The following is a 26,453-nucleotide window of genomic DNA, read 5'->3' as shown; positions in this document are numbered from 1 at the left end:
CATGGATTCCCTGGGGTACAAGTTACTAATCTATATGGCACAAGATTGTATTGATTAGTTATGCAGGTCTATTAGGGTTGTGGTTTTGGAGAGGATGACAACTTGGCAAGTGACCATAGACCAAAGTTAAAGGAAAGTGCAATGCCATGCAAGGGGTTCCTTGATGGGAGTTTTTAAAACCTCTTGTATGTTTTTCAAAACCACATATATTTTGTTAATAGAGCTGAGAAAGATTATAGAGTTTCTTAAACTACCTTGTATGCATTCTTAACACCTTGACTAATTAATTTACAGCAGTTTTGATATTAGTACTATGTGTGTTGATACTCTTCTTTGCGAATAGTCTGTGGTGATAGCCTATATTAGACTGTTTTAGGATGGTGGTCTATGCTGGTGTACGTTAATGCTCTATGTACTATATTAGTATTATGTACAAGTAATATTTTTTTTCTACGATAGGTAATGACAGGTATCTATCACTTACTAACAATTGAATGCTATGGAACTACTTTGGCATGGGTATGGTAAGGGAGAGCATGATGATGTAGGTGTTTTGATTAAACATGCTCTTATAGTCAAGCAATTGGTTGCTAATGGTGCTAAGTTGCAAAATACCCACCACAATGTTCTTGAATAATTGACCTAGAAGATGGTTGATGATGGAAAGCAAAGGATTTTTATGGAGGTGAAGATCAATGATGTTAACAAGAGCAATGCATACTCGCAATGCACAGTATGTGTTGGGATTTAGTCACATAGACCCTAATCAAGTTTTGTTTTGAAATTTTTCATGCTTTTGAACTTGTTGTGATAGAGTCTTGGGAATAATACATCAATATGAGGCATGTGTAGTCATGGAAGTTAGATAGGCTAGAGCATGACAGAGAGCTGAATGAAACATTGTATGCAGAGCATGATGACATTGTCTTCTTATTAAAGTAGCACAAACGATTGGCTAATATTTTGGAGGTTGGAGACTATTTAGTAGTTATAAAGTCTTGTATGAACATAGACAATGAGGATTACTACATTGTTCTATACAAAGAAGCCAAGACAATGCTCGTTGAGCAAGTGAAGGATTCCTTGGGCAATGTTTTTAACATTGGAGGCATAGTAGTAGTGCAATGTGTTTAGTATGCTAAATTGCCACAATGAAAAAATAATTATACCTTGCTATGGAACGCATCTACAATAATGTTGCATGGTGATGCAATACTTGCAATAAAGTTCCAATGATACAATAAAAGCACAAGGTAAAAGAATACAGAAGAGTTTATCATGACCTCTCATAGGTACATGCGCACATCCTTAGCAATGTCACATTCCTTAATTCCTAGCCTAGAAGCAATAAATTTGAAATGTCACCCAATGTTTAGTTTCAACGGCCTTATTATTAGAGAACTCCCTATTATTTTGTAAAGAGATTGGAAAATTTTATAAGTGTTTTCTAAGTTATCTACACTATATTTGAAAGATAATATAGTTAAATACTTCAGTAGAATTTGAGTCACAAGTAGTACTAATAGTTAGTACAATTACTAATTGGTCCTACCACTAACATAGATTACTAACATAGGGTACTAATTGGCATTAACATATGATAACATATAGCACTAATGCAAAAGACTAACATGAAAGACTAATAATACTACCATATAGTACTAACAATGAGTACTATTACTAATTAGTTCTAACAATAACATAGATTAGTAACATAGAGTACTAGCCAGAGGAAAGCACCAATGTTGAAGGCTACTAGCAAATAGTACCAAGAAGGATTTGTACTAACAAACATCAACAAGAGTATGGCTAATCTTGAGCACTAACTTATACTTCTAATGCACTTCTAACTAAGACTACTAAAATAGTTTTCATATAAAAGAATAGTACCATGTCCTATGATTTTCACATAAATGAATGGTATTGTGTACTATTAGTGTCAAGGAGACGACTGGGGAGAGAGAAAGAGGAGAGAGAAGACTGTAGAAGAGAGAGAAGAAGAAGTGAAAAAGAGAGAGAAAGAGAGTGACAAGGAGAGAGAAATACTACAAATGGAGAGAGAAAGACAAGAAGAGAGAGAAGACAGCCATGAAAGCTTGGAGAGAGAGGTGAAGATGAAAGGAGACTTGTATTATTATAATTTGATGGTAAAAAATCGAGTCCTTTTCACCTTTTATACCGGTTAGTGTAGTTGGTATTTTATCCTCATTATTTTATTTCCGCTCTCTTACATTCTATCCCCACCCAAAGGTTTTTGCCCTCAAAAACAAATTGGGCACTTATTACAAAAAGAACAGGGTAGGAGCAGACTAGAGTACTACTCTGTTGTAGACATTACAAGGGTTATCTGATGGAATTATGGGTAATCGTTGATGTATAAAGGGTCATTGATCAAGTATGATATATAGGCATGATTGAGGAATGATAAAATTCAAATCTTGACCCATATTCTCTGAGAAGATGAAGCCTGTAGGGAGTGGACAGCCTGTTGTCTACTATAGGACCTTGCTATAGTAAATCTGAGATAACTTTCTAGTATAGAGAACTTTGATCAAGGTGTGCTAGTCATTCAAATGGAGCTCTCGATAAATGCTTTCAACCCATGTAGGTTGGGTTTGGCTATTCAGAGTTCAATGTAAAATTTGGTGTAAAACAGTGAGTTGTCTACAATCTTCCTTGCACTAAAATATGGCCATAGATAACCAATCTTCAACCAAAAGAGTCTACCAAAAAGAAATTGCCAACAAGATGGATGCTAGTCTAAATGAGATCCCAAGCAATCCATTAACCTCGTGGATCAAAAGGTATTCCGTCATAATGATTGTCCAAGAGAAGAGAATGGCCATCAACTACATACTCCAATCCACTCGGGTCAAATGGATAGAAGGAAGCATTCCCATAATCAAGTACATAATCATATCCATAGTCTCCTAGATCATAGGGAAGCACAATTCCATCTTCATCTTCATGTATGCCCAAATAATGTATTACATCATCATCAGACATATACCAGTCATCGTAACCATGATCAAGGTACTCATTATCAAATGCGTTCAATGGCTATTGTAAACCTTGATTAAGTATAAACTGATGCTCAAGAAGATCACCATGAGGTTTCTCCAAGAGTCTAAAACCTTCAGCAAAACCATCTACTTCTGTGAGTGCTTCATGTGATTCTTCAGCTAATATGTCATGAGCTTGTACAACTTGCTCTTCACTGTTCCCTTCTTGTACATCATTCTCTTCAATATACCCTTCTTGTACATCTTCTTGGTCTTCTTGCTCTTTTCCCTTCAGTTGAATCTCCAACCACTTAGAGAAATTGGCATTAAGTGTGTTCATGGTGGATCTCATGTGACGCATTTCCTTCATCATTTCAACATGATTTTCCTTCATCATCTCGACATGATTTTCTGTACTGTGTACATCTTCTTGTTGATCATGTTGCTCATTATTCCCTTCTTGCTGTTTAGCTTCCTCACTGCCCCCTTCTTCATCATTAGCACCTTGAAAAGAATTCATCATTACATTTGGGTGATCATGAGGGGTGAACTGATTGGGATATAGGATACCATGGTAGTTATGAGCTTGTTGCTCATCAAAGCTAGAAGAGTATTGATGAGCATGGCCATTATTATCATGTCCATAAGAATTGGGTTGTTGAATTAAGGAAGGTTCACATGTATAATCATGACTATGTTGCTGAAAAGGTGGATGCTCATAAGCATAAGCATGTTGCCTATAGTAGCCATTTTGCTGCCAAGATTCAATGGAATGATACTCTGTATTATGACATGGTACATCATATCTATAAGAAATAACATGTTGTCTAGATGTACTTGCATACTGGTCATGTTCATTTGCATGTTGCTACTGTCCATATTCATAAGATGCATGCAGATCATAGTGTGTACCATCAACATATACATGTTGGCCATAAGCATAAGCATTTGATTCAATTCTTTCTCTATTGTCTTTTTTTTCTTTCAAAAGATCAATATATCGATCAATTAAAGCTCCAAGTTTGTCAATATTAGCCTACATTTGAAGCCAACCTTGTTCACTAGAGTTGGAGCTATTGATCTCACTTAGCATTGTAATCAAGTTGCTTCCAGAATCTTATTGTTTGATGAGCATCAACAAAGCTGCATAACTTCTCTATTTTTGGTCTTGTCTTCCACAAGGTGAATTGCGTCAATAAGCTATGTCAACTGCTAAGATCAGCATTGATGCCTCTAGTAGTAGCTGGTTCATCTCTATCAAGTACCAAGATTAGTCTTTAGCAATGAAAGATCTGGCTCAGAAACTGCTACAGACTGGTCAAAGCTCTGGGGTTGTACAATTAATTAGCGGCTCACCTTCCTGAGGCCTAGAATCCCGACTTCTCTACATGTCACTGTTAATAGAAGTTACCAACTTGATGCCCAGTGAAACATGTTTTCTAAGGGAAACTCAGGCTTGCAAAAAGAATCTCACTTTGCATGTGGAGTTCTTAGGGAACTATCTTGCTAAGCTTATAGTCTTGATGCCATCAAGGGCATGGCTCTCCTAGCAAATGTAGTTGCTCATAGAGTCCTGAAACACATGAGAATGGGAAGGAGAGTGCCTTAGAAAGTAAGCTATTGGCAAAAAAAAATCACAAAGATTGTTCCAAAGGAGCTCAATGTTGGAATGGGATAGAGATTAAAAACTCTTCACATGCAGGGAGTGTCTACCTATTTCTGTAACGTAGCAAAACTCTTCTACTTGTGGAATACTGATTTCCTCATATTTCACTGTTATCAGCATGCATGCAACAGGCTAAAGCCTCCTATTTGCCTGATCGACTGTTAGCTTGCAACTATAGTTCCTCTTCACAATGTACCTCCAACAACTCAGAGTTTAACTTTCACAGCCACTTCAAGTGCAACCACTGTCAACAATAGACCTGAATTTGACAGCTTCAAGATCTAATTCATCCATTCTATGTACAATCATTGCCTAATTTACCACAGAGTTTATGATACTGCCTTAACACTATGGATCTTCAAAGCATGCTCACAAATCTCTCGACGACAGATGATTGCAACAATCTTATTTTAAATTAAAATTGTGCTATATTGAATGACCAAAGTTTCAGAATCACTTGCAAATGTGAAGCCAAAGATCAACAAGCCAGTGCATGCAGCACACCTAACGTTTACCAAAATAAGTCTAAGTTCTTAGTTATGTGAACTGCTTTCTATCCAGATTGAAGAATCACTAAGTAGTTTCTTAGTAGATTCTTTTGTGCCTTTGTTGGTTGGACTTCTGAATCATGAGTTCAACCTTGATATGATGCTTCTAGCAGCTTGGAAACTTACCCACATATGTAATGTGTTACGGACATCATGTGCTATCATTGTACATTATGGTGCAGTTCCTTGCTTGTGTGCATGTTTGCTAACTATAGAATACATTGACCTAGCAAAGCAATCCTTGCAAACTCTTGAAAAAATTTCTTATGAGCATCCAACTGCCTGTTTACAAGGAGCACTACTAGTTGTTCTGTCATACCTTGACTTTTTCTCCACTAGCGTGCAGAGAGTTGATGTTTCAACTGTTGCGAACATATGCTGGAAATTGCCTTTGGATGCCTCTAACTTTGTAGTAGAAGATATTCCCATCTTGACAAACCTTCTTCAGTACCATGACACAAAGGTTGTAGAACATGCTTCAGTTTTCTCGACTCACATAGTAGAGTCTTTTGCTTCATCTTCTGAAAAACTAGACATGTTGTGCTCTCATGGCTTGATACCTCAAGTTGTGCATCTCATCTTTGTTAATAATCCTAGCAACAGAATGGTTTCACAAACTTCTCTCAGCAATTCAACTTACACGCGTTTGATACAATTGTTATCCACTTGTGCAAGTGGCTTAGCGGTTGTTGTAGAGAGTCTGCTATTCTTAAACATCAACAGCATTCTAAAAGGCATCCTTGCTAGCTTTGGGCTTGTTTTTAGTATTTTTGTATCACCTTTGTCCATGAATAGGCCACCTGAATAGCTTTATGAGATTGTTACTCTGGTCAATGAACTGTTATCCCCGATGCCACAATCAGTTCTCCCACCAAATGGGTTCATTTTGCCATGAAGTGCTTCCCAAAAGCAGTCTCTTGGCTCCTTTGCTAAAGCTAATGCTGATGCTTCTGCTATTGCTTTGCAAGCTACTGCTCCTTTTGCATCCGATATAAAAAACACACTGCTAGACAATATTATCAAATATCAAGAAGCCAATGTCATGGTCATATGGAAAAAAAACCTTTAAATGCCCAGATCGGTGGATGTGGACAGAGGGAACGCAGGCAAGATTGCAACACGACCTTCTAGTGACACTAAAAAGACAACTCCTAGAATTGCAGGTCGCCCTTTGGGCATGAGATTGGGTGTACGAGTTGGAATTTTTGATGCAGATGTTTATGGACCAAGCCTTCCAACCATGGTCTCTCCTGAGCTTCATGTGCTGCAAATGTTGTTGCAAGCCATGGGATGTCTACAAGCACAGTTTCAAAGGCACAAAAGGATGTGCTTGAAGCATTATCTACCATTATAGATCCTGATTTTGGGATGGACATTGCCTCATGTGGTTTTGTGAAAGATTTGAACATTCAAGAAACAACTGGCCTGGTGTGTATGGCGTCCCTTGTTCAAGATAATGCTAGCACTTCTCATGTACCTTAAATCAACCAGGATGAATTTGTGATCTTCCTTGGATGGACAGGTTTTATTCACTTTGAGATATAGGCAAAATAGAGCGTAGCAGCCATATCATGGGTGAAATAAGTCTCAGTCACAATGTCTTCTCAACCTGCAAAGCCTATCGTTGCTGACAACGTTCCATGCTGCTTACAGAATGTTTCTAACCTAATTGTTGTATCAAGCTGTAAGGGTGGAGTTGGTAGCCTAAGGGAGAATCCAATTTTAACTTATGCTCGGCTTGCCCTAAAGGAGCAACTCGTTGAAAGAAAGCGGGACTTGGAAGAGTGGCTTTGTGAGAAGGACTGTGTCTTGAAGAAAGCCACAAAGAGAAGAGAAGCCGCGGGTGTGAAGCTTTATGACCTGCAAAAGACACTTGCAACCCTGCAGATGAGCCTGAAGTCTCCTCCCAATGAGCACCTTGCGGCCATGAATTTAGGGCATTTGAAGGAAGACGAGGAACTTTTCGATTTTAAGAAGCAATAGCGGCAGGCTGAGTGTAGGAGAGTTCTCCAAAGCTTCCACAGCAAAAGAAATTAGAGCTTCTACTGCGAGGCTTTCTAATTTGATACGCAAAGCCTATACACAACTTCTGTCCTCCATTGTGGACTTGGATGGAGTGCAGTAAGTCTTCTAAGCAGGAGAAGACTCCTCAACAACACACAAGTTCACTTCTGAGATTCAAGATCAGCCTTATTGAAAACAAAGCACCACCAAGACAAAAAACATTTTCGAATGTATGTTTGCAATTGAATAATTTAAAGCAACTAAAGCCATGTCTATCTTCAATGTGGACTTTTGGAAGTGCTTGCAATGAGGCTGTTAGAACAACATAGGAGGCTTCACCTCTTGCAAGCTGAAAATGACTACCATCACTCCATGAATAATCATCAAGATGGTTGTTTATTAGAAGCTTATGATGTCAAGAATGCATTTCTTGTAGTTATCTCCCACAATGAGCAAGTGATCAATATAGTAGAAGGGATTTCCTCCATGAAAGCTTGAAAGAAAGCTCTAAGAAGAAGAAGAAAATGCATGTTCTCAAAAGGTAGAAGGGAAAATAGTCTCCTCTAAGTCTTCGAAAACTTTCTTTAACCAGGAACCCTAAATTTTACCTCAAAGTTAGTGACCAACTGCTAAATCTGGTCTTCCAGCCTGTTAACCCCAACACGAAGAAAGCAAAAGGAAGTGGAAAAGACACAGGTCAAAGGTGGAAAAAAGGTAGCCTGACTGAAGAAAGAAAAGGAGAAAAGGCCAAAAGTACAAGGGCAACCTTAAAAGTCCAAGGAAAATACAAAAGGGGAAAGGCGCATTTTTAAATAAAAAGGCGCACCCTGAAATCTTGTAAAAGAGCGCCGGGCTCTCACCCATGCAATTTGTAAATGTAGATGGGCGGTGAAAAGGAAGCTAGGAAGATAGAAGGACAATGGAAAAAAGGGCCCAGGATATGGCCGGCCATGTAAAAAGGGGAAAGGGGATGACCGCCCAAAAGGGATTTAGGGTTTTGTATATAAAGTTGAAAAGTGAATGAGAAGCTCAGTCTTTGGTGTGTGGCAAAAGGAGTCTTCTTCTTCCTCTCTTCTTCTCTCTTTCTTGCTTGTATGTGCTCTTGAGAGAGGGAGTGTGAGAGTGTGAGGGAGTGAGTGTGTGTGAGAGTGAGGGATCAAGAGGGTGAAGCTCTTTACCATCTCCTCTCCTCTTCTTCTCTTCTCTTCTCTTCTCTCCTCTTGCGTGCGCAGCTATGGAGGATGGAGCTTGGAGATGGAGGAGGCTTGAGGATGCTTGAGCTAGCATCTAGGATCGTGGAGCTACCGAAGTGCAAGAAGGAGGAAGGTACTCGATCGAGCATCAAGGTAAGCTCACTATACTCGTAGGATCGACGGTGCGTCAGCTAGGTGAGAGATAGCCATTAGAGCTCGCTTGGAATGCTTGAAACAATAAGCGGTCCGTGGGTCTTGGTGGCGGTTGAGTGAAAGCTCCCACATTTTGGTTCCGTTGCCGGGACCAACGGATTCAAGCTTGAGCACTTGCGCGCCTCATATCGAGCAGCATCAAAGTAGGGTATTCATCCCCGAAACGGAGCTTGAGATAGGTAGGAAGTTGGGTGTTTTCGATCTTCAGAACAGGTAAGTATTTTGGGATATTCTGGTTGTTGATGATTGGAAAACATGGAGAAACTAGTTCAGTGTTTTGGTTTCGATTTATGTTGTGTTTAGGGTAGATTAACAGTAGGAAATCACACACAAAGAGGCAGAGGGTTGCTGTTGTGAAACGGGGAGAAAATTGCAAAAAACAGGGGGGAAAATAGAGTAAATGCGAAGGTAACTGTGTAGGAAACGCCAGGAAAGGGATCTGTAGTGTTCAGGGAAGAACCAGCAGGGTATAAATTCTGGGAGGGCAAGAGAACCCCCATTTCCAACCAACGGAGAGTGAGAGAGAGAGAGAGCAAGTTTGGCAACTGTTCGATCGACCAGGGCACGGAGGACATTGCGTTCGGCGATCCCCAGGTAACCGATCTCCCCCTCACCACTCCAACTCCATCACTGGTGAATTTTGTGGTCAATAGTAATAGACATCTAGAGATCTTTGGGTGAATCTGTGTGCGCAAGCTCATCGGACCGGCGGACTCGGACGCGCGACCCAGTGTCAGATTCCCAGAATCGGACACTCGGACAACCGTTCGATCGAACCAACCTGTCCGACTACTAGAATTGGACCAACTCGTCCGACTCGGACGCTTTGACTCGGACCCACCCTGTCCAATCAGACGAATTAATACACGTCACCAATCCGACCACCTGCCGAACCCGCCCATAATCGGACCACTAGGATCAGACACTCAGACCAGTCTGCCCGATTCTAGAAATTGGACCACCCTATCCGATCGGACGAATCGGACCACCCAAAATCGGACCAGCCCAAAATCGGACCCCACTTGTCCGATTCATCGAACACTTGCCTGTCCGATTTTTGAGAATCGGACACTCGGACCTTGAGACTGCCACTCAGCCCTCATATACCTGGTCCGATTCCCAGAATCGGACCACTGGTAAATCGGACGTCCGATTCCTAGAGTCAAACCAAAACAAAAACCTGACCCATCCAGGGACACACTGGGGCACTCCCTAGCGACCCACCCCCATGTGAGCAACAAGAAGCAGCACAAGACCCTAGAACCCGTAGAACGGCCAGGACTGGAGTAGCAAAGCCTATCACGCCCGAAACGAGCGAGAGTGAGTAAGACGCCGGGGAATTGCTCGCAGCAGTCATGTTGAATTTCCACACTTGAAGTACACTTAGGAAAACTGAAAGCCTGATTTAGCACAAGTGCACGAGAAACAACACACTCACGAGTGACCATAAGTTGAGCACTACATTCAAAAATTAAAGGAACTCACTCAGATAAATCGCCCAAAAAACCCACCAATAGGAGAAGACCCAAGGTGTAGGCAAACGCGCGAAGCGCAGGGTAGAATCAAGCAAGGAGCGTCAACGACAAGGATCTGTCGCACGAGCGGGCGCAAGAATTCAACCATGACAGAGGGAGGCTCAGACCATCGATTTACAGGGGAGCTTGATGCGAGCGCATTCCCAGACGCTATACAGTAGATGGTGAGCAGCTACGATGCACATGCCTAGTACAAGCACCGTGGCAGGACGACAGATGCAATCATTACGGACCTAGAGGAGGAGAGAAGGCTAGCCCGCAAGGCATTGCAGGGCATAGCAGAGTATAATAGGGACCAACAAGCCAGGAGCCTAAGGCAAAACATAGAGCTGCATGAGGTGCAGCGAGTACTGAACTTGGCTGGCCGAAACCGGACAGACCAGGAAAGAGCACTAGAGGAAGACCTGACGTTGGGCGAGCTCCTCATGAAACGACTGCTCGATAACACTACGGTAGAGCAGAGTGCCACTGCACTAGCAACATCGCTACTTGCAGGGTTGGGGGCAAACCAGGGCTCAAAGAGCCGAGCCAAAATACCTATTGTCGCCAAGCAACTCGACAAGTACCAACCACTTGACGACCCGTACAGCTTCGTTGAGCAGTTTGAACAAGTCTGCGAAGCCAATGGCCTCAACGACCAGACTCAACGTTCGCAAGCATTTGGACTTTGCTTAAGCGATAAGGGTAGGACATGGTATACAAGCCTGGACGCCATAGAACGAGCCAACTTCAATAACCTTAAGGACCTTTTTGTTAAGAGGTTTGCCGAACCCGGATACTCTGACAACCTGCTAGTACGCCTGATGAACGTCAAGTAGAAGGAGAAGGAGGGCATCCGCGACTATGTGACCCATGTGAGAAGCCTCCTTAAAAGAATCCCCTTAGGCGAGAGACCGACTGACAGGGTAGTATCGACTGTATTCATCAGCGGAATTCGAGATGAGGAATTGTACAAGGCACTGGTAGGCAACTCAAGCTTGCAACGAGACGTGGTGGCTAGGGTTTTTGAGGAAGCCATCAAGGTCGATGACCAGCTGAAAGAGTGGAGCTCCAAGAGCTCAAACCTAGAAGAAACCAACCCACGGAGTTTAGAGCGAACATCAACCTCTAGCGAGCGATCAAACCCATCATCCCAAGATAAGGGAAAGACCACCGAGATGGACCACGGCTTGGCCGAGTTCAAGACGGAATTGGCCAAAATACAAGACATGTTGAGGCGACCGACGTGTCTGTACGTCTAGTGCGTGTACTGTGGAGGAAACCACCTGCCAGCAGAGTGTCAAGACCCTAGGTTAAGACCCTGCGCTAACTGCGGTAGGTTCGGCCACGATAGCGCACACTGTAGACTACCACGAAGGCTACCATATGTGCAACCCTACGGCCAGCCTTATCTGGCTAACAGGCCGCAGCCATTCCTCAGACAGGGAGCCCCGCTAGCCCTACCTGCACCTAAAGATATGAAACCAGCTGTCCCTAGGCTGGACATAAAGCCCACTGACATTTCAAGACCGCCTGGTCCCTATGTGACCCACCCACCGAGCGACGCTCCCATACACTACTTGGAGGAGCCCAGTGACGAAGAGACCTACATATACCCTTACGTCTCGCATGATGATGAGGGCAACGCGGTCCTCATGGATTATCGACCCGTGCCACTGATGGCATTAGGACGAGGAAGGGGTAGAGGCCTAGGAGGGCAGCCACAGGATCCGGTCACTTGTTGGACGTGTGGACATGCCGGTCATGTCTCATCGCGCTGCCCCGAAAGAGAGCAGCAAAACAGGGACAAAACTGACCAAAGGTGCGCAGAGTGCGGAATCACCCATCTTTTCATAGATTGCCCAAAACGGAAGTCGCCCTCCAGTTCAGCTAATTTGCCATCCGTCCCATTAGGGCTGTTCGGTGTTGAAAACCCCGATGGGGAGGCCACACCTATTCCCTTGAGAGTTATGACCCGAGCACAAACGAAGCAAGCCGGCATCTCTTTGCCAGGACCTAGTAATCTTGACGCAACCTCAGTAGGAAAGAAAAGCCGTAGGCGGAAAAAGAAGAGACCGGAGGCTAAGGTCGCACTAAAAACCGACAATATTACGACCTTACCTCATGGGAAGAAAGTCTCAGACGCGGAGGCAGAGACTTCAGCCCCTACAACAGCCCAAAAGGGAAGCGCTAAGGTAGGGAATACCCACACCCCAAGTGGCAATTAGAGGCCATAGAAAAGGTGAAGGAATGGGTGAGGGAGGCTCAACAGCACCTCAAGGATGTTGAACCCATCACGAAGGACGAGATCGATGATCTCTCCAGCATAAACATGCCAATATCACCGCCTCCACCTAAGTCGGCCGAGGCTACTATGCCACAAGCAGTGCCATTGAGGCCAAGCCTAGATGCAACAGAGCCGCAGATTAGCTGCGGCCATTGGCCCGGACAGTCTAGGCGAAAGGAAGGACGAGTGTTTAGCAATCTCCTGACCATGCTAGTGACCACCCCTGTAACGTTTGGCCTGGGAGATCTGCTTAAGCAGCACCCTACCCTATGGCAAGACCTCAAGCAGTGGGTCGAGGGACCGCAAGAGCAGGCCCCGGCAGATCCTCAAGACCGGGATGCAGAAACACAATTGCCAAGTTTGACGCTACACTCCGGGCCTAAATCCTTGCACGTCAACGCCTTCTGGGAGGGCTCGGAGATGCACGCAGTCCTGCCTGAGCCTTGGGGGACGCAAGGAGGAAGGGAATTGTGGACACAGGAGCTGGGGTTAGTGTGCTTAGCCACGCAGTCCTGCCTGAGCCCTGGGGGACGCAACGAGGAAGGGAATTGTGGACACACGAGCTGGGGTTAGTGTGCTTAGCCACGCAGTGCTGGAGACATGGGGAAACTCGCCTGTCGAAGCTGCTCGGTTTAATGTCACGCTAGCAAACGATATGCGAGTGAAGCCATTCGGGGTCTTGAAGAATTGGCCAGTAAAGATTGCAGGAGTCCAGTTCTCTGTCGACTTTATAGTCATGAAGGGAGTGGACTATGATATCCTATTGGGTCGACCTTGGATGCGCAATGCTAGAGTTATCAAAGATTGGGGTAACAGCCTGATCTTCCTTGGCAACCGAACTAACGCCGTGAGAATAGAAATGGACACTTGGAAGACCTCGCCAGTCGACCTAGACGCCATCTCTACTATGCTCAAGGGGAACACTCAGGTCAAGGAACCCTATGGGTCCTTAACTAAGTATATCCCATGCCCAGAGGATGAGCGGGATTGGATGCACGTTCTCGCTACACTTGACCTGCCGTTCTCAGACCATGAGGCGTACGAGCAGGCTATCAATACATTTGGCAAGCCAAATGAAACACTCTCTACACCTGTCTACATGATGGCAGCAAGCCTCCATGAACGGCCTAAGCCTGTCATCTTCCAAGTACCTTCCAACAAGAGGGAACTCCAGGGAATACTGGAGCACTTAACGGACCGACTGGCATGCAACGCAACCGCCAATTTCAAGCCACTCCAGGACCTCTTGGAAGAGTCCGAGTGGAAGTGGACCAAGGTACACGAATTGAACCTCAGGTATAGCTGGGCTTTGGTTCTCGACCAACAAGACGAGGCAGAGCAAGCCTTGGGAGACGATGAGCAGTTGAGCGATAAAGATTCCTGCGATGAATACGAAGATTGCCAATCCTTCGATGATGAAAGTGAGGGTGAGGTAGATACCATAGAATACGACACCGAAGGGCAAGAAATTGAGCAAATCCGGGCAAATGCTAAGCCGTAGAAGAGACAGGCCCTTAGAGTGGACCAAGGAGTTATGTGTACGAAATGTGACCGTGCTTGGTTGGAACGGATGGGAGCAGTAGACCTTGAGCAAGCCGGCCTAGCCCAACCAGGAACCGCAGCACTGCTTAGAACCGAATCGCCATCTGAACTACGGCCACCAGGGGAGACCACCTCCTCTAGTGAAAATGGGGGGTTTAACTCCGAATCGGAAGTTACTTCGGATAGTGACCCAGAAATCCCTAGGCCACCCATGACTAGATGCACCAAGGGGGACTTACCCGTCCACCTGAGGCACAGACGGTTGCAGTAGGATGAGGCAAGGCGTCCCAAGGATGCACGATCAGAGGAACAAAGGAAGCTGCAAGACCTTCCTAAACGCTTTTCCAAATTCAAAAGAGTGGACAGGGTAGTGGTTCTGCTAAGTGCCAAGCGCCAAGGGCAAACCAGCAAACCAATCGAAGGGCCAGCCAAGGTCAGGGAGGTAAACCTAGCCCTGGAAGGGGAAGTACCCCGACCAGTGTTCATTGCCAAGGACTTGACCACTGAAGAAGAGTCCAGTCTTGTCATTGTTTTGCGGGAGTACATGGACGTATTTGCTTGGTCCTTAGATGAGCTACGAGGGGTAGATCCGAGTGTTGTGACTCACAACATACCCATGACGACGGATGCAACGCCAGTCAAGCAGCGACCATACCCCATGAATCCAAAGCACGCTCATGCTGTCAAGGAGGAAATCGACAAGCTGATGAGAGCTGGATTCATTTACGAAATTGAGCACACAGACTGGGTGTCACCCATAGTCATTGTGATAAAGAAAAACGACAAGATTTGAGTGTGCGTCAATTACAAGAAGGTGAACGCTGCTACAAAGAGAGACAACTACCCCTTACCGTACACCGAGCACATGCTTGAGAGAGTGGCAGGTAAGGAAGCCTATAGTTTCCTAGATGGCTTCTCAGGGTACAATCAGGTGCAAGTGCATCCTGCGGACAGGCACAAGACCGCCTTCGCCACTCAGTGGGGTGTCTTTGCGTATGTAGTCATGCCCTTTGGGTTAACCAATGCCCCCGCCACCTTTCAACGCCTCATGTGCACCATATTCAAGGACATGCTTCACAAGGAGTTAGAGGTCTTTGTCGATGACCTGTGTGTCCATTCGACCTGGATTGAACATCTAGACAAACTCCACGCGGTCTTTGAACGGTTTTGCTTATACCGTCTCTCCCTGAACCCCTTGAAATGTCAATTTTGGGTAAAGCACGGTGTCGTGCTGCTGTGCATCTGAGTCGTATACACCTCCATTTCTTTTGTTGTGCATTTGTGTTATTTTTTGCGTGTGATTCATTGTTTGTGTGATGCATTTCCATAATCCGCATCCAATGTATATATTCCCTTAGTGCATGTGTATGATTTTGTTTGGATGCATGATGTGTGTGTGTTAGAAAAATATGAAAAACTGATGCCAAAGGACATTATCAAGCTGATAATTTTAATGATGAACTCCAAGAAAAGTGCAGGATACCGTGGAATCAAAGGAAGCTTTATAGAAGCTGCTATGAAGACAAAGGTGTAAATTCAGGAATATCATGTGCAATGGGAAAAGCTCAAGGAGTGCTGGACGGGTTTCCTTGTCGAGATATAGTCTCTTGGAATGCACTTATTGCTGGTCTCATTTATCTGTGCCTTGAAAGCATGTGCTGACATAGGAGCACTTGCCAAGGGTCAACAAGTTCATGATGAAATTGTCAGACTAGGTTGGTTGCAAAGTGATATTCTGCTTGGGACTGCTGTGGTGGATATGTATGCCAAGTGTGGTCCATTTGGCAAAGCACAGGGAGTGTTGGATGAGCTTCTTGTCCAGAATGCAATAACTTGGAATGCCCTTATCACAGGTTATGCTTTACATGTGCAGATTGGAAATGTGTTGGACTGTTTTGAGCAGATGCAAGATGAGGGTGTGTCCCTAGACCCAAGTTCTTTTGTCTGCATGCTGAATGCGTACAATCACTCATGCCTACTATTTGAGGGGGAAGGAAATGTAAAAACAGCACTTGTTGAAGGAGAAAAAGAAGATGCGCTAATATTAGAGGGAAGAAGCTTTTCCTGGGGGCCGTCACTTTATATGATAATGGGACTAAAAGTTTGGCGGACTTCGCTTGTGGAGGAAAACGGGGGGAAAATGTCTAGAAAAGTAGAGTCTGCTGCTTTATTTTTGAAGGAGGTTTTCATCCTTTGTGGAGTGGCGACTTGAGGACGGATATTCCTGTTCCTCTTTGTGGGAGGCAGACATGGCGGGGATTCCTTGGCTTTCTTCACCGTCTTAGGCGGGCCTTATTCTTCATTAGTGGGTAGCCTTCTTGAACGGAAGGGGAATTCTGGATTTCTTCTCCATCACACAGCCGAAGGCAGCTTTTGGTTGCTAAGGCTCACTGAGGAATCGATGTCATCGACCAAAACAGGACTCAAATTCGGACGTCCCAGACAGTGGAGCCATGATCTTCAAGCGACTTTCACTCACCGATTACAAAAAAGATTGAAATTCTGAGAATAAAAAGGAAAAAGCAGTTATCAGAAGGGATTGCGGCTGAATTGCAGAAAAGAAAACTGTGTCTATGGGGAGTCAAGGCAGAGGAAGAGGACCGAGAGCTGAGAAAGTGGATGATGTGGAAGGATGATGTTACTGTTGCGGGAGTCAAATTCCGTGCAGTACTATTGGGACTTGCAGTATCAAAAAACAGACATGAAGCTGATCGATGAAGATTAATCAAGGAGCTCTGTGACATCAGAGGACGAGAGAGAGCGCGTTGCAGAGCGCAAGGCTGCAACGCGCAAGGAGTTGCTGGTGTCGGATGGTGGTTCTGGGTGGATGCCGTCGCCTGCAGCTCCTTCACCGTCTTCATCGTGCATTATCTCCCAGATGACTCTCAAGGGAGTCCACGACCAAGTTTTGTACTGTTAAAAGAAAAAAAAATGCAAAACTTCGTGGAAGATGACAACTCCTGTATAACAAAGTGGATCAGTCAACCCAAATGAAAAATCCTATGTCACAGGCGGCCAATTGTGACAAAAAGCATGTATCAAAGGTTGTGTTGTGATCCCGTCACATGCGATTCTATGCTGGAAACGTGTTTCCCTGTGGTGTGATCGCCTGTGGAGCTTGCTTTATTAAGGCTTCTACATCCTTGGTCATCCTTGTGCATGTGGCCTGTTCAAAAACCGTCAATTCAACCTTTGGGAGCTCTGTTCATAGGAGTTTCATGCATGTTTCCCTCTGAGAATCTTTGCAAGAGCGGCTGAACTTGGACTGATGTCCGAAATCTCTTGAAGGAACTGAAGGACCAGACAGTGATGTTTTGCGGACGCTGTCACAGCACTCGTGACTTTGGCAAACCTTCATGGTGGTCAGAGAAGCAGGTTTACTTTCCTCAATTGGTGTTTTCTCCTGTGAAGATCCAGATATCTACTCACGTTTCTGTGGACACCTTGGAAGATCATGGTTTCTTCATTATAAAGCAAATTGTTCCTTGAGTTGAATCTCACATGGAGTTATTGTGATGGTGATTGAAATCAAAAGTGGCTTTGATACTTAGAGTGCTTCCTTTCAACTGAGCTTGCCAGTCTTCTTGGGATCTTAAGTTATTTTTCTAAGGCGATATGCTTATAACTTCAATTTCTTGTCAAGAGTAGTTGGCAGCTTCTTTGTTGTAATTCACTTGACAAGCAATATAGTGATCTTTGGAATCCAAAATTGAGATCTTCTTGTTAGCCTCTTTCCTTGCAGCATCTTGAACCCCGTGTTCAGCAGTTCTTACACGAACTCCACGACATTTCTGGTGAACCCGACATGAAAGTGCTGCGTCATTTTTTTCAGCAAGATGGGAGACTCGCAAGAAGAGATGACAGATGATAATGTTATGAAGAACCTGTTTCAGTCATTTACCATGTATATGCAGCAGCAAGCTCACGCAAAACATGACAATGATGCTATGGATGCCTTGAAAGCTGTCCAACAGGAGATGAAGCAGTTTAATGGCCAGTAAGTTTCAACTTACCTGCATTTGTATGAAGAAAAGATGAAGTTTTTTGGGGTTTCTCAAGATGTTTGGAGCCGCTACTTCTTGCGGATCATGGTGCGCGCTCTTGAAGGCCGAATTGCAGAAATTCAAGAAGCACATGCAGGTTGGGCTGAATTTAAGAAGGCATTAAAAGATGAATATTTCCTGGAGGATACATGTCTTATGAATCACAGGAATTTTTTAGCATGGGTTTCTATGCCTAATAAGGGACTTTCTGTTACCGCTCTTCTGCGAGAGTTTGAAAGCCGCTATGATCAGTTAGATGGGACTGAACAGCAAGCTTTGGAGATGCAGAAAGTGGAGTTATTTTTACAAGCTGCAGATGCTGATTTACAGGAAAAGTTGGATGATCTTTTGGAAGATCAAGCTACTGATTCAAGTTTAAAGACCGAGTGGAGACATGTCATTGATGCTGTGAATGCTCTTGTTAAGAAGCAGCGCAGGAGAGTAAGATTGCATCGTAATACAGGATCAGTTCCTGAAAAATGCTTGGAGACTTCTTCTTCTACCCCTGCTGCAACTTCTTTGCCTAAGCCTACTCCTCCTGTTGTGAATCCACCAGTTCCTGCTGCTCCAGTAGCCTTATCTGTAGATGATGTTATTAAAGGCTTGGCAGATTTGACGATTGAAGCAGTCAAAGCTGAAGTTGGTAAGTTAAAGGAGCAACTTATGTCAGTACCTACTGTAGCACCTGCTCCAGCGACTACTTTTCCAGCTAGTCAAAGAAAAGGGTGACGATGTATTTGGTGCGATAGTATAGAGCACCAACACTGCAGAGATTGTGATGCTTTTCAGGAAGCCCGTAAGAAGAATGTAGTGTTCTGGGGACAAGATGGGAAGATATGGCTGACAGAGATTGGCGCTCCTCTTGACACAAACTTCGGTAAGGGAGGCATGAAGAAGCTTGTTGATGATATGGCTGCGCGATCAGCTTATGTGAGTGTTAGAGGAGATGCTTCAGCTTCTGGAGTCCAGCTTGAGCAGAAATTTGATGGAGACTTTGCTTTATGGTCCTCTGCCTTGGATATAGTGAGAAGAGGGAAAATTCAAGCATCTACTATGACTTGTGTGGGCTCCAGCATCCGAGGAGAAACAGGATGGGATTCTCTTGTTGACAGGTATTCTATTTTTGCTTATATGGCTAAGACGCAGGGTTTAGATGCCATGGTTGAGGAAAAGAGAAGAAGAGATGAGGAGGGTCCCAACACCTCCAAAAAGACTAGGGGGGGTGACTTTGTTTCACCACCTGTTACAACTCCACCTATGTCAAGTTCTCCAGCTCAAACAAGTCCTGAACAACCTATGGGAGATAAGCAGATGAAAGAAAAGAGGCAACCAAGAAAGGAGCCAGGATTCAAGCTCTTGTCAGACCTTGATATGCAGACAAATATGAGTAAGATTTTTCATGAAAGAATTTTGAATAGTGAAGTTACTTTTACTGTTTGAGAGGCTCTTGGGATTGCTAGAAGAGAAATACAGGATCAGATGCAGGATCTTTTCCGGAGGAAACGACATGCGATGGAAGGTCCTGCTTTACAGGGATTGTGGCATGGAGCTCTTGGGGAAGAGCATGATGATGCAGTGATGGTTGAGAATGCTTCTGTTAATCCGCAATTGGAGAAAATAGTTCAGCCTATGCAGTATGAAGATGATGATACCCCTATCCTCATTCCTCGCAGCCATTTTTCACGAAGTCATTGGGCTAGAGCAACCACTGAGACAGTGGTAAGGATTAGAAAGAAAAAAATTCCATTGGTCGCTTTAGTCGATCATGGTTCTGAGATTAATCTTATTGCTCGAGGTGTTTATGAGAGTGGCAAGTGGCCTATGGATGCAGAGCATGGCTGGCGCATGAGAGCCGCCAATAATACTTCTGGTGATATGTATGTTGCTTGTCCGAGTATCAGAATTTCTATTGGTAATGTTGAAGAGGATTATCATTGCTTTGTTCAGGATTCTTGCTCTTATCCGATTATTCTTGGACAGCCTTTCATTACAGAAGCAAGAATGGAAACGAAAGTGATGGACGACGGGTCAGCTTATGCGCGGATACAGAGTAAAGATGGTATGCGAGCTGTTCAGTTTATGACTGTTGGGGTAAATCATCCGAGAAACAGGGACTCCTTGCGTGAGGCACCACTACCTGCGAAGGAGTTGGATTTTCATTAGGTACCGCTGTCTTGTGAGACGCCAGTGGTACGGAGCGGAGAAAAGAGGAGATCTCGCCTCCTGGCAGCCAGTCTTTCTCCAATAATTTTGTTGGTTTTTCTTCAGATAGTTCAGTGAGTTATCAGAAAATTTCAGATTTGCCTAGAGCTGCCAGGCAGTACATTGGTCGTAAGGAGAAAGAGTTGAAGAATGCAGGTATTTTGCAAGCAGAAGAGCATGTAGATGGATTGTATGAAGGGATGTCTTATGCAGATACATTATTTCAGATGGAAGCAATGTTGAAAACTGATGTATGTAAGGGTTCAAAGATCATACCTGTGCAAACCTTGGATATGTTTCAGGAAATTTCTGGTTTTATGCTGAAAACAGAGTTAGAGGCTGAGAAAACTCAGCAAACTGAATTTATGGCTGATCTTGATCAGCTAACAAAATTGCAGAGGGCTAAATCCATTCAGCCAACAGAGTTGAATGCAGAAAAATTTCTGCATACAGAGTTTCAGGATGCATCTATGCAGTCCATAGAACCGAGGGTTGAATCCATTCAGCCAACAGAGTTGAATGCAGAAAAATTTCTGCATACAGAGTTTCAGGCTACACCCATGCAGTCCATAGAGCGAAAGGCTGAAATTTTTCAGCCAACAGAGTTGAAAGTTGCTGAAAATTTGCAGAAATTGCAGCAAAGAAAAGAGTGCTTGAATGATGCCAAGGTTGACACAAAATATAAAACAGTTGATAAGAAGGTTAAGCCGGTTGCAGGCCCGCTTCCTTCTGATAGTGATGAATAGATTGAAAAATCTATGAAGTAGCCTATGTTGAGAGACCATGCAAATATTGGACATAAGTTTACAACTGAAACTCTTGCAGAATTGAAGATTGGAAATGATGATTTTTTGCTTCCAGAGGAAAAAGAATGTTTTAGAGAGATGCTTGGACGTCATGGTAAGGAATTTTCTTTCTTTCCACATGAAATTAGCTGCATTAGTCCCGAATTGGTTGCACCTATGGTCATATTCACTGTTCCTCATGTACCATGGAATATACGTCCTATACCTGTGCCTAAAGCACACTTGCCAAAGCTGATAGAGTTGCTGAATGAGAAGATTAAAATGGGGATTTTGGAACCCTATTCTAATAGGTGGTTTACCGTACCAAAGAAGAATGGTACTTTGAGATTTATTCAGGATATGCAGCCTGTGAACAAAGTGACAATCAAGAATGTGGAAACAGGTCCAGTTGTGGATGAATTTACTAAGGCTTTTGCAGGACGAGCCATCTATTATCTAGGTGACTTGCATTCAGGTTATGATCAGTTTTAGCTTGCCTTGGAAAGCAGGGATATTACTACTATGTGGACACCTATTGGTCTTGTGAGGATGTGTACCTTGCCTCAAGGTGCCACAAACTCAGTTGCTCATATGATGAATGCTATGCATAGAGTTCTACGAGACTATATTCCGTAGTATACCATGCCTTTTCTAGATGATGTGCCTATTAAGGGTTGTGCAGAAGAAGAAAAGAATGAAAGTCTTGATTTTCGTGGATGTAGACAGTTTGTGGCTGACCACTTGGTTGCTTGTGAGAAAATATTGACACGATTAGAGGAGGTAAATTTGACACTTTCAGGGCTGAAATCTATTTTTGGTGTTAATGAAGTTATCATAGTTGGGCATATGGTTGGATATTATGGTAGGAAGCCTTCTCCTGCAAAGGTGGATGCCATAAACAAGATTGCAGAGTATTGCTCGACTACTTCAGAGGTGCAGAGATTTGTGGGAGCTTGTGTATTTTACATGATTTGGATTCCTAATTTTGCTCATATAGCAGATGTTCTTTATCAGCTGCTTCGAAAGGGGCAGAAATTTCATTGGGATGAGAAGCATTCGAAAGCCATGCGCAAGCTCAAGAAGCTGTTGCAATCAGCTCCTACTCTTCGCAAGGCGGATTATCAGTGTGGACGGCCGATCATGTTGACAGTTGATACTAGCCCTATTGGCATAGGTTGGGCTGTGGGATAGGATGATGCTGATGGAAATATGTATGCAATCCGCTTTGGAGCTAAAGTTCTTAATGAGCGCCAGAGGAGATATCCGCAGATCAAAAGAGAGTTGTGGGGAGTAGTCACTGCACTGAAGTGTGACAAAGGGTATTTTATTGGAGCTTCAGTTGTTGTGGAAACAGATTGTTTGCCTTTGCTTGGCATGATTACTAGTTGCTCGACTCCAGATATAGCGATGCTTCGGTGGATTGCCTATATCAAATCATTGAATCCAGAATTTCGACACATAGTAGGGAAAAATAATCCAGTGTGGCTGACATGCTATCTAGAGCGAGATATGAGGATGAGGAGTCAATGCTTGCAGAAGATGATGAGATAGAGTTTGCTGCTTCTGTCCTTGTTCATGATTGTCATGTATCTACTGTTGAAGCCTTTATTGAAGAACTTTATGTTGACGAGTGGTTGCAAATTGGACAGTATCTAAGTTCATTGACTCGAAGAGCTGATTGGACAGATGATGAATTCAAGAAAATCAGAAGGAAAGCTTATGGGTGTTTCTTGAAAGATGGTTTTCTTTGGAAGCATCCAAAGAAGAGAGGAGGCTTGCCCTTGAGAGTAGTTTGTGATGTAGCGATGCAGATACAGATTATGCGAGAGTTTCATGAGAGCTCATGGGCTGGTCATAGAGGTGTGTGGGCTACCTATGAGAAAATCAAAGAAAGATACTGGTGGAAAGGGATGTATAAAGATGTTTCTCATTTTGTGGAGACTTGTAGGGACTGCCAGCTTTACTCTTTAGTGCGACATCGTGATGAGTTGCATCCGACTTATCCACTATGTATGCATTATAAGTGGGTGATAGACTTGGTTACTTTGCCAGCGGGACTTTGGCGGATGAGATATCTTGTCTTGGCTAGGGAGGATCTTACAAACTATGTTGAAGGCAGATCTTTGCAGACGAAGACCACCACTACAGTATGTAAATTCTTGTTGGAAGAAATATTTTGCAGGTATGGATGTATAGGCAAGATTACAGCTGATCCTGGAGAGGTAGATGCAGATGAAGCTAGAGAATTCTTCTCACGGCTTGGGATTAAATTGGCTCTTACTACTGCCTATAATCCAGAGGGAAATGGCAAGAGTGAAAGAGGACATCCGCCAATAGTTAAAGCATTGGCAAAAGCTTGTAGAGGTCGGATTGGGGATTGGCCGAGATTACTACCTTTTGCGTTGTGGGCTAATCGCTCTACACATAGTGTGACTACTGGATACATGCCTGCAGAGTTGATGTATGGGCAAAAACCTGTCATGCCTACAGAAATTTGTGCTCTCACTTTGAGTGTTCTTCCGTGGCATGAGAATTTATCAAGGGAAGAGCTTCTAGCTCTTCGGATTCGTCAACTAGAGAGAAGGACAGAACATGTGCAGCTAGCAGTTGATCATTTGAAGGCAGCCCGTCTCAGAAATAAGGACAGGTTTGATTTAAGGCATTGCTTGAGGCCTAGAGCCATAAAAGAAGGAGATTGGGTTCTAGTCTACGACAGTAGTCTAGAGAATCAGCATAGTAGCATGAGAAAAATGGTTCAAAGATGGTTTGGGTCGTATGAGGTGAAACAGGTTTTTGACAATGGTACCTATGAGCTGGCTGAATCAGATGGTACAGTATTGAGGGTGCCCATTGCTGGAAAACGAGTCAAGATTTTCAAGAGAAGAGAAGATGAGGAATATGCACTTGAAGCCTTGACAGAAGAAGAGCAGGTAGAAGAAAGACAAGAAAAAGAAACAGAGAACATAGATGATGAAGCTGATGGAGAAACAGGTCTACTAGAAACAGATGATGGACTTGACCTGTTTGTGGATTTGAATGATCCTGGATAGTTGGCACATCCGGAGGATGCGCAGGTTTAGAGGGGGTGGATGTCGTGCTGCTGTGCATCCGAGTCGTATACACCTCCATTTCTTTTGTTGTGCATTTGTGTTATTTTGTGCGTGTGATTCATTGTTTGTGTGATGCATTTCGATAATCCGCATCCAATGTATATATTCCCTTAGTGCATGTGTATGATTTTGTTTGGATGCATGATGTGTGTGTGTTAGAAAAATATGAAAAACTGATACCAAAGGACATTATCAAGCTGATAATTTTAATGATGAACTCCAAGAAAAGTGCAGGATACCGTGGAATCAAAGGAAGCTTTATAGAAGCTGTTATGAAGACAAAGGTGTAAATTCAGGAATATCATGTGCAATGGGAAAAGCTCAAGGAGTGCTGGACGGGTTTCCTTGTCGAGATATAGTCTCTTGGAATGCACTTATTGCTGGTCTCATTTATCTGCGCCTTGAAAGCATGTGCTGACATAGGAGCACTTGCCAAGGGTCAACAAGTTCATGATGAAATTGTCAGACTAGGTTGGTTGCAAAGTGATATTCTGCTTGGGACTGCTGTGGTGGATATGTATGCCAAGTGTGGTCCATTTGGCAAAGCACAGGGAGTGTTGGATGAGCTTCTTGTCCGGAATGCAATAACTTGGAATGCCCTTATCACAGGTTATGCTTTACATGTGCAGATTGGAAATGTGTTGGACTGTTTTGAGCAGATGCAAGATGAGGCTGTGTCCCTAGACCCAAGTTCTTTTGTCTGCATGCTGAATGCGTAGAATCACTCATGCCTACTATTTGAGGGGGAAGGAAATGTAAAAACAGCACTTGTTGAAGGAGAAAAAGAAGATGCGCTAATATTAGAGGGAAGAAGCTTTTCCTGGGGGCCGTCACTTTATATGATAATGGGACTAAAAGTTTGGCGGACTTCGCTTGTGGAGGAAAACGGGGGGAAAATGTCTAGAAAAGTAGAGTCTGCTGCTTTATTTTTGAAGGAGGTTTTCATCCTTTGTGGAGTGCCGACATGAGGACGGATATTCCTGTTCCTCTTTGTGGGAGGCAGACATGGCGGGGATTCCTTGGCTTTCTTCACCGTCTCAGGCGGGCCTTATTCTTCATTAGTGGGTAGCCTTCCTGAACGGAAGGGGAATTCTGGATTTCTTCTCCATCACACAGCCGAAGGCAGCTTTTGGTTGCTAAGGCTCACTGAGGAATCGATGTCATCGACCAAAACAGGACTCAAATTTGGACGTCCCAGACAGTGGAGCCATGATCTTCAAGCGACTTTCACTCACCGATTACAAAAAAGATTGAAATTCTGAGAATAAAAAGGAAAAAGTAGTTATCAGAAGGGATTGCGGCTGAATTGTGGAAAAGAAAACTGTGTCTATGGGGAGTCAAGGCAGAGGAAGAGGACCGAGAGCTGAGAAAGTGGATGATGTGGAAGGATGATGTTGCTGTTGCGGGAGTCAAATTCCGTGCAGTACTATTGGGACTTGCAGTATCAAAAAACGGACATGAAGCTGATCGATGAAGATTAATCAAGGAGCTCTGTGACATCAGAGGACGAGAGAGAGCGCGTTGCAGAGCGCAAGGAGTTGCTGGTGTCGGATGGTGGTTCTGGGTGGATGCTGTCGCCTGCAGCTCCTTCACCGTCTTCATCGTGCATTATCTCCCAGATGACTCTCAAGGGAGTCCACGACCAAGTTTTGTACTGTTAAAAGAAAAAAAAAATGCAAAACTTCGTGGAAGATGACAACTCCTGTATAACAAAGTGGATCAGTCAACCCAAATGAAAAATCCTATGTCACAGGCAGCCAATTGTGACAAAAAGCATGTATCAAAGGTTATGTTGTGATCTCGTCACATGCGATTCTATGCTGAAAATGTGTTTCCCTGTGGTGTGATCGCCTGTGGAGCTTGCTTTATTAAGGCTTCTACATCCTTGGTCATCCTTGTGCATGTGGCCCGTTCAAAAACCGTCAATTCAACCTTTGGGAGCTCTGTTCATAGGAGTTTCATGCATGTTTCCCTCTGAGAATCTTTGCAAGAGCGGCTGAACATGGACTAATGTCCAAAATCTCTTGAAGGAACTGAAGGACCAGACAATGCTATTTTGCGGACGCTGTCACAGCACTCGTGACTTTGGCAAACCTTCATGGTGGTCAGAGAAGCAGGTTTACTTTCCTCAATTGGTGTTTTCTCCTGTGAAGTTCCAGATATCTACTCACGTTTCTGTGGACACCTTGGAAGATCATGGTTTCTTCATTATAAAGCAAATTGATCCTTGAGTTGAATCTCACATGGAGTTATTGTGATGGTGATTGAAATCAAAAGTGGCTTTGATACTTAGAGTGCTTCCTTTCAATTGAGCTTGCCAGTCTTCTTGGGATCTTAAGTTATT

At 43.8% G+C, this 26,453-nt stretch overlaps 1 protein-coding gene across 1 annotated transcript; it reads left to right on the top strand.

The window, feature by feature from the left end:
- The first annotated feature begins 15,581 nt into the window (after positions 1 to 15,581).
- LOC148012288 (pentatricopeptide repeat-containing protein At1g06140, mitochondrial-like) lies at positions 15,582 to 24,828 on the top strand. Its single transcript, XM_087669137.1, has 2 exons — positions 15,582 to 15,885; positions 24,518 to 24,828. Exons 1-2 carry the CDS (start codon positions 15,582 to 15,584, stop codon positions 24,826 to 24,828), a joined length of 615 nt encoding a protein of 204 aa, XP_087525263.1.
- The last annotated feature ends 1,625 nt before the right edge of the window (positions 24,829 to 26,453 follow it).

This window comes from Lygodium microphyllum, chromosome 27 (genome assembly GCF_053477565.2).
Source record: "Lygodium microphyllum isolate KBCC chromosome 27, Lygodium_microphyllum_v1.1.10, whole genome shotgun sequence".
Taxonomy (NCBI): domain Eukaryota; kingdom Viridiplantae; phylum Streptophyta; class Polypodiopsida; order Schizaeales; family Lygodiaceae; genus Lygodium; species Lygodium microphyllum.
Note: the sequence above shows the minus strand (reverse complement) of the source record. Positions and strands in the feature narration are given on the sequence as shown.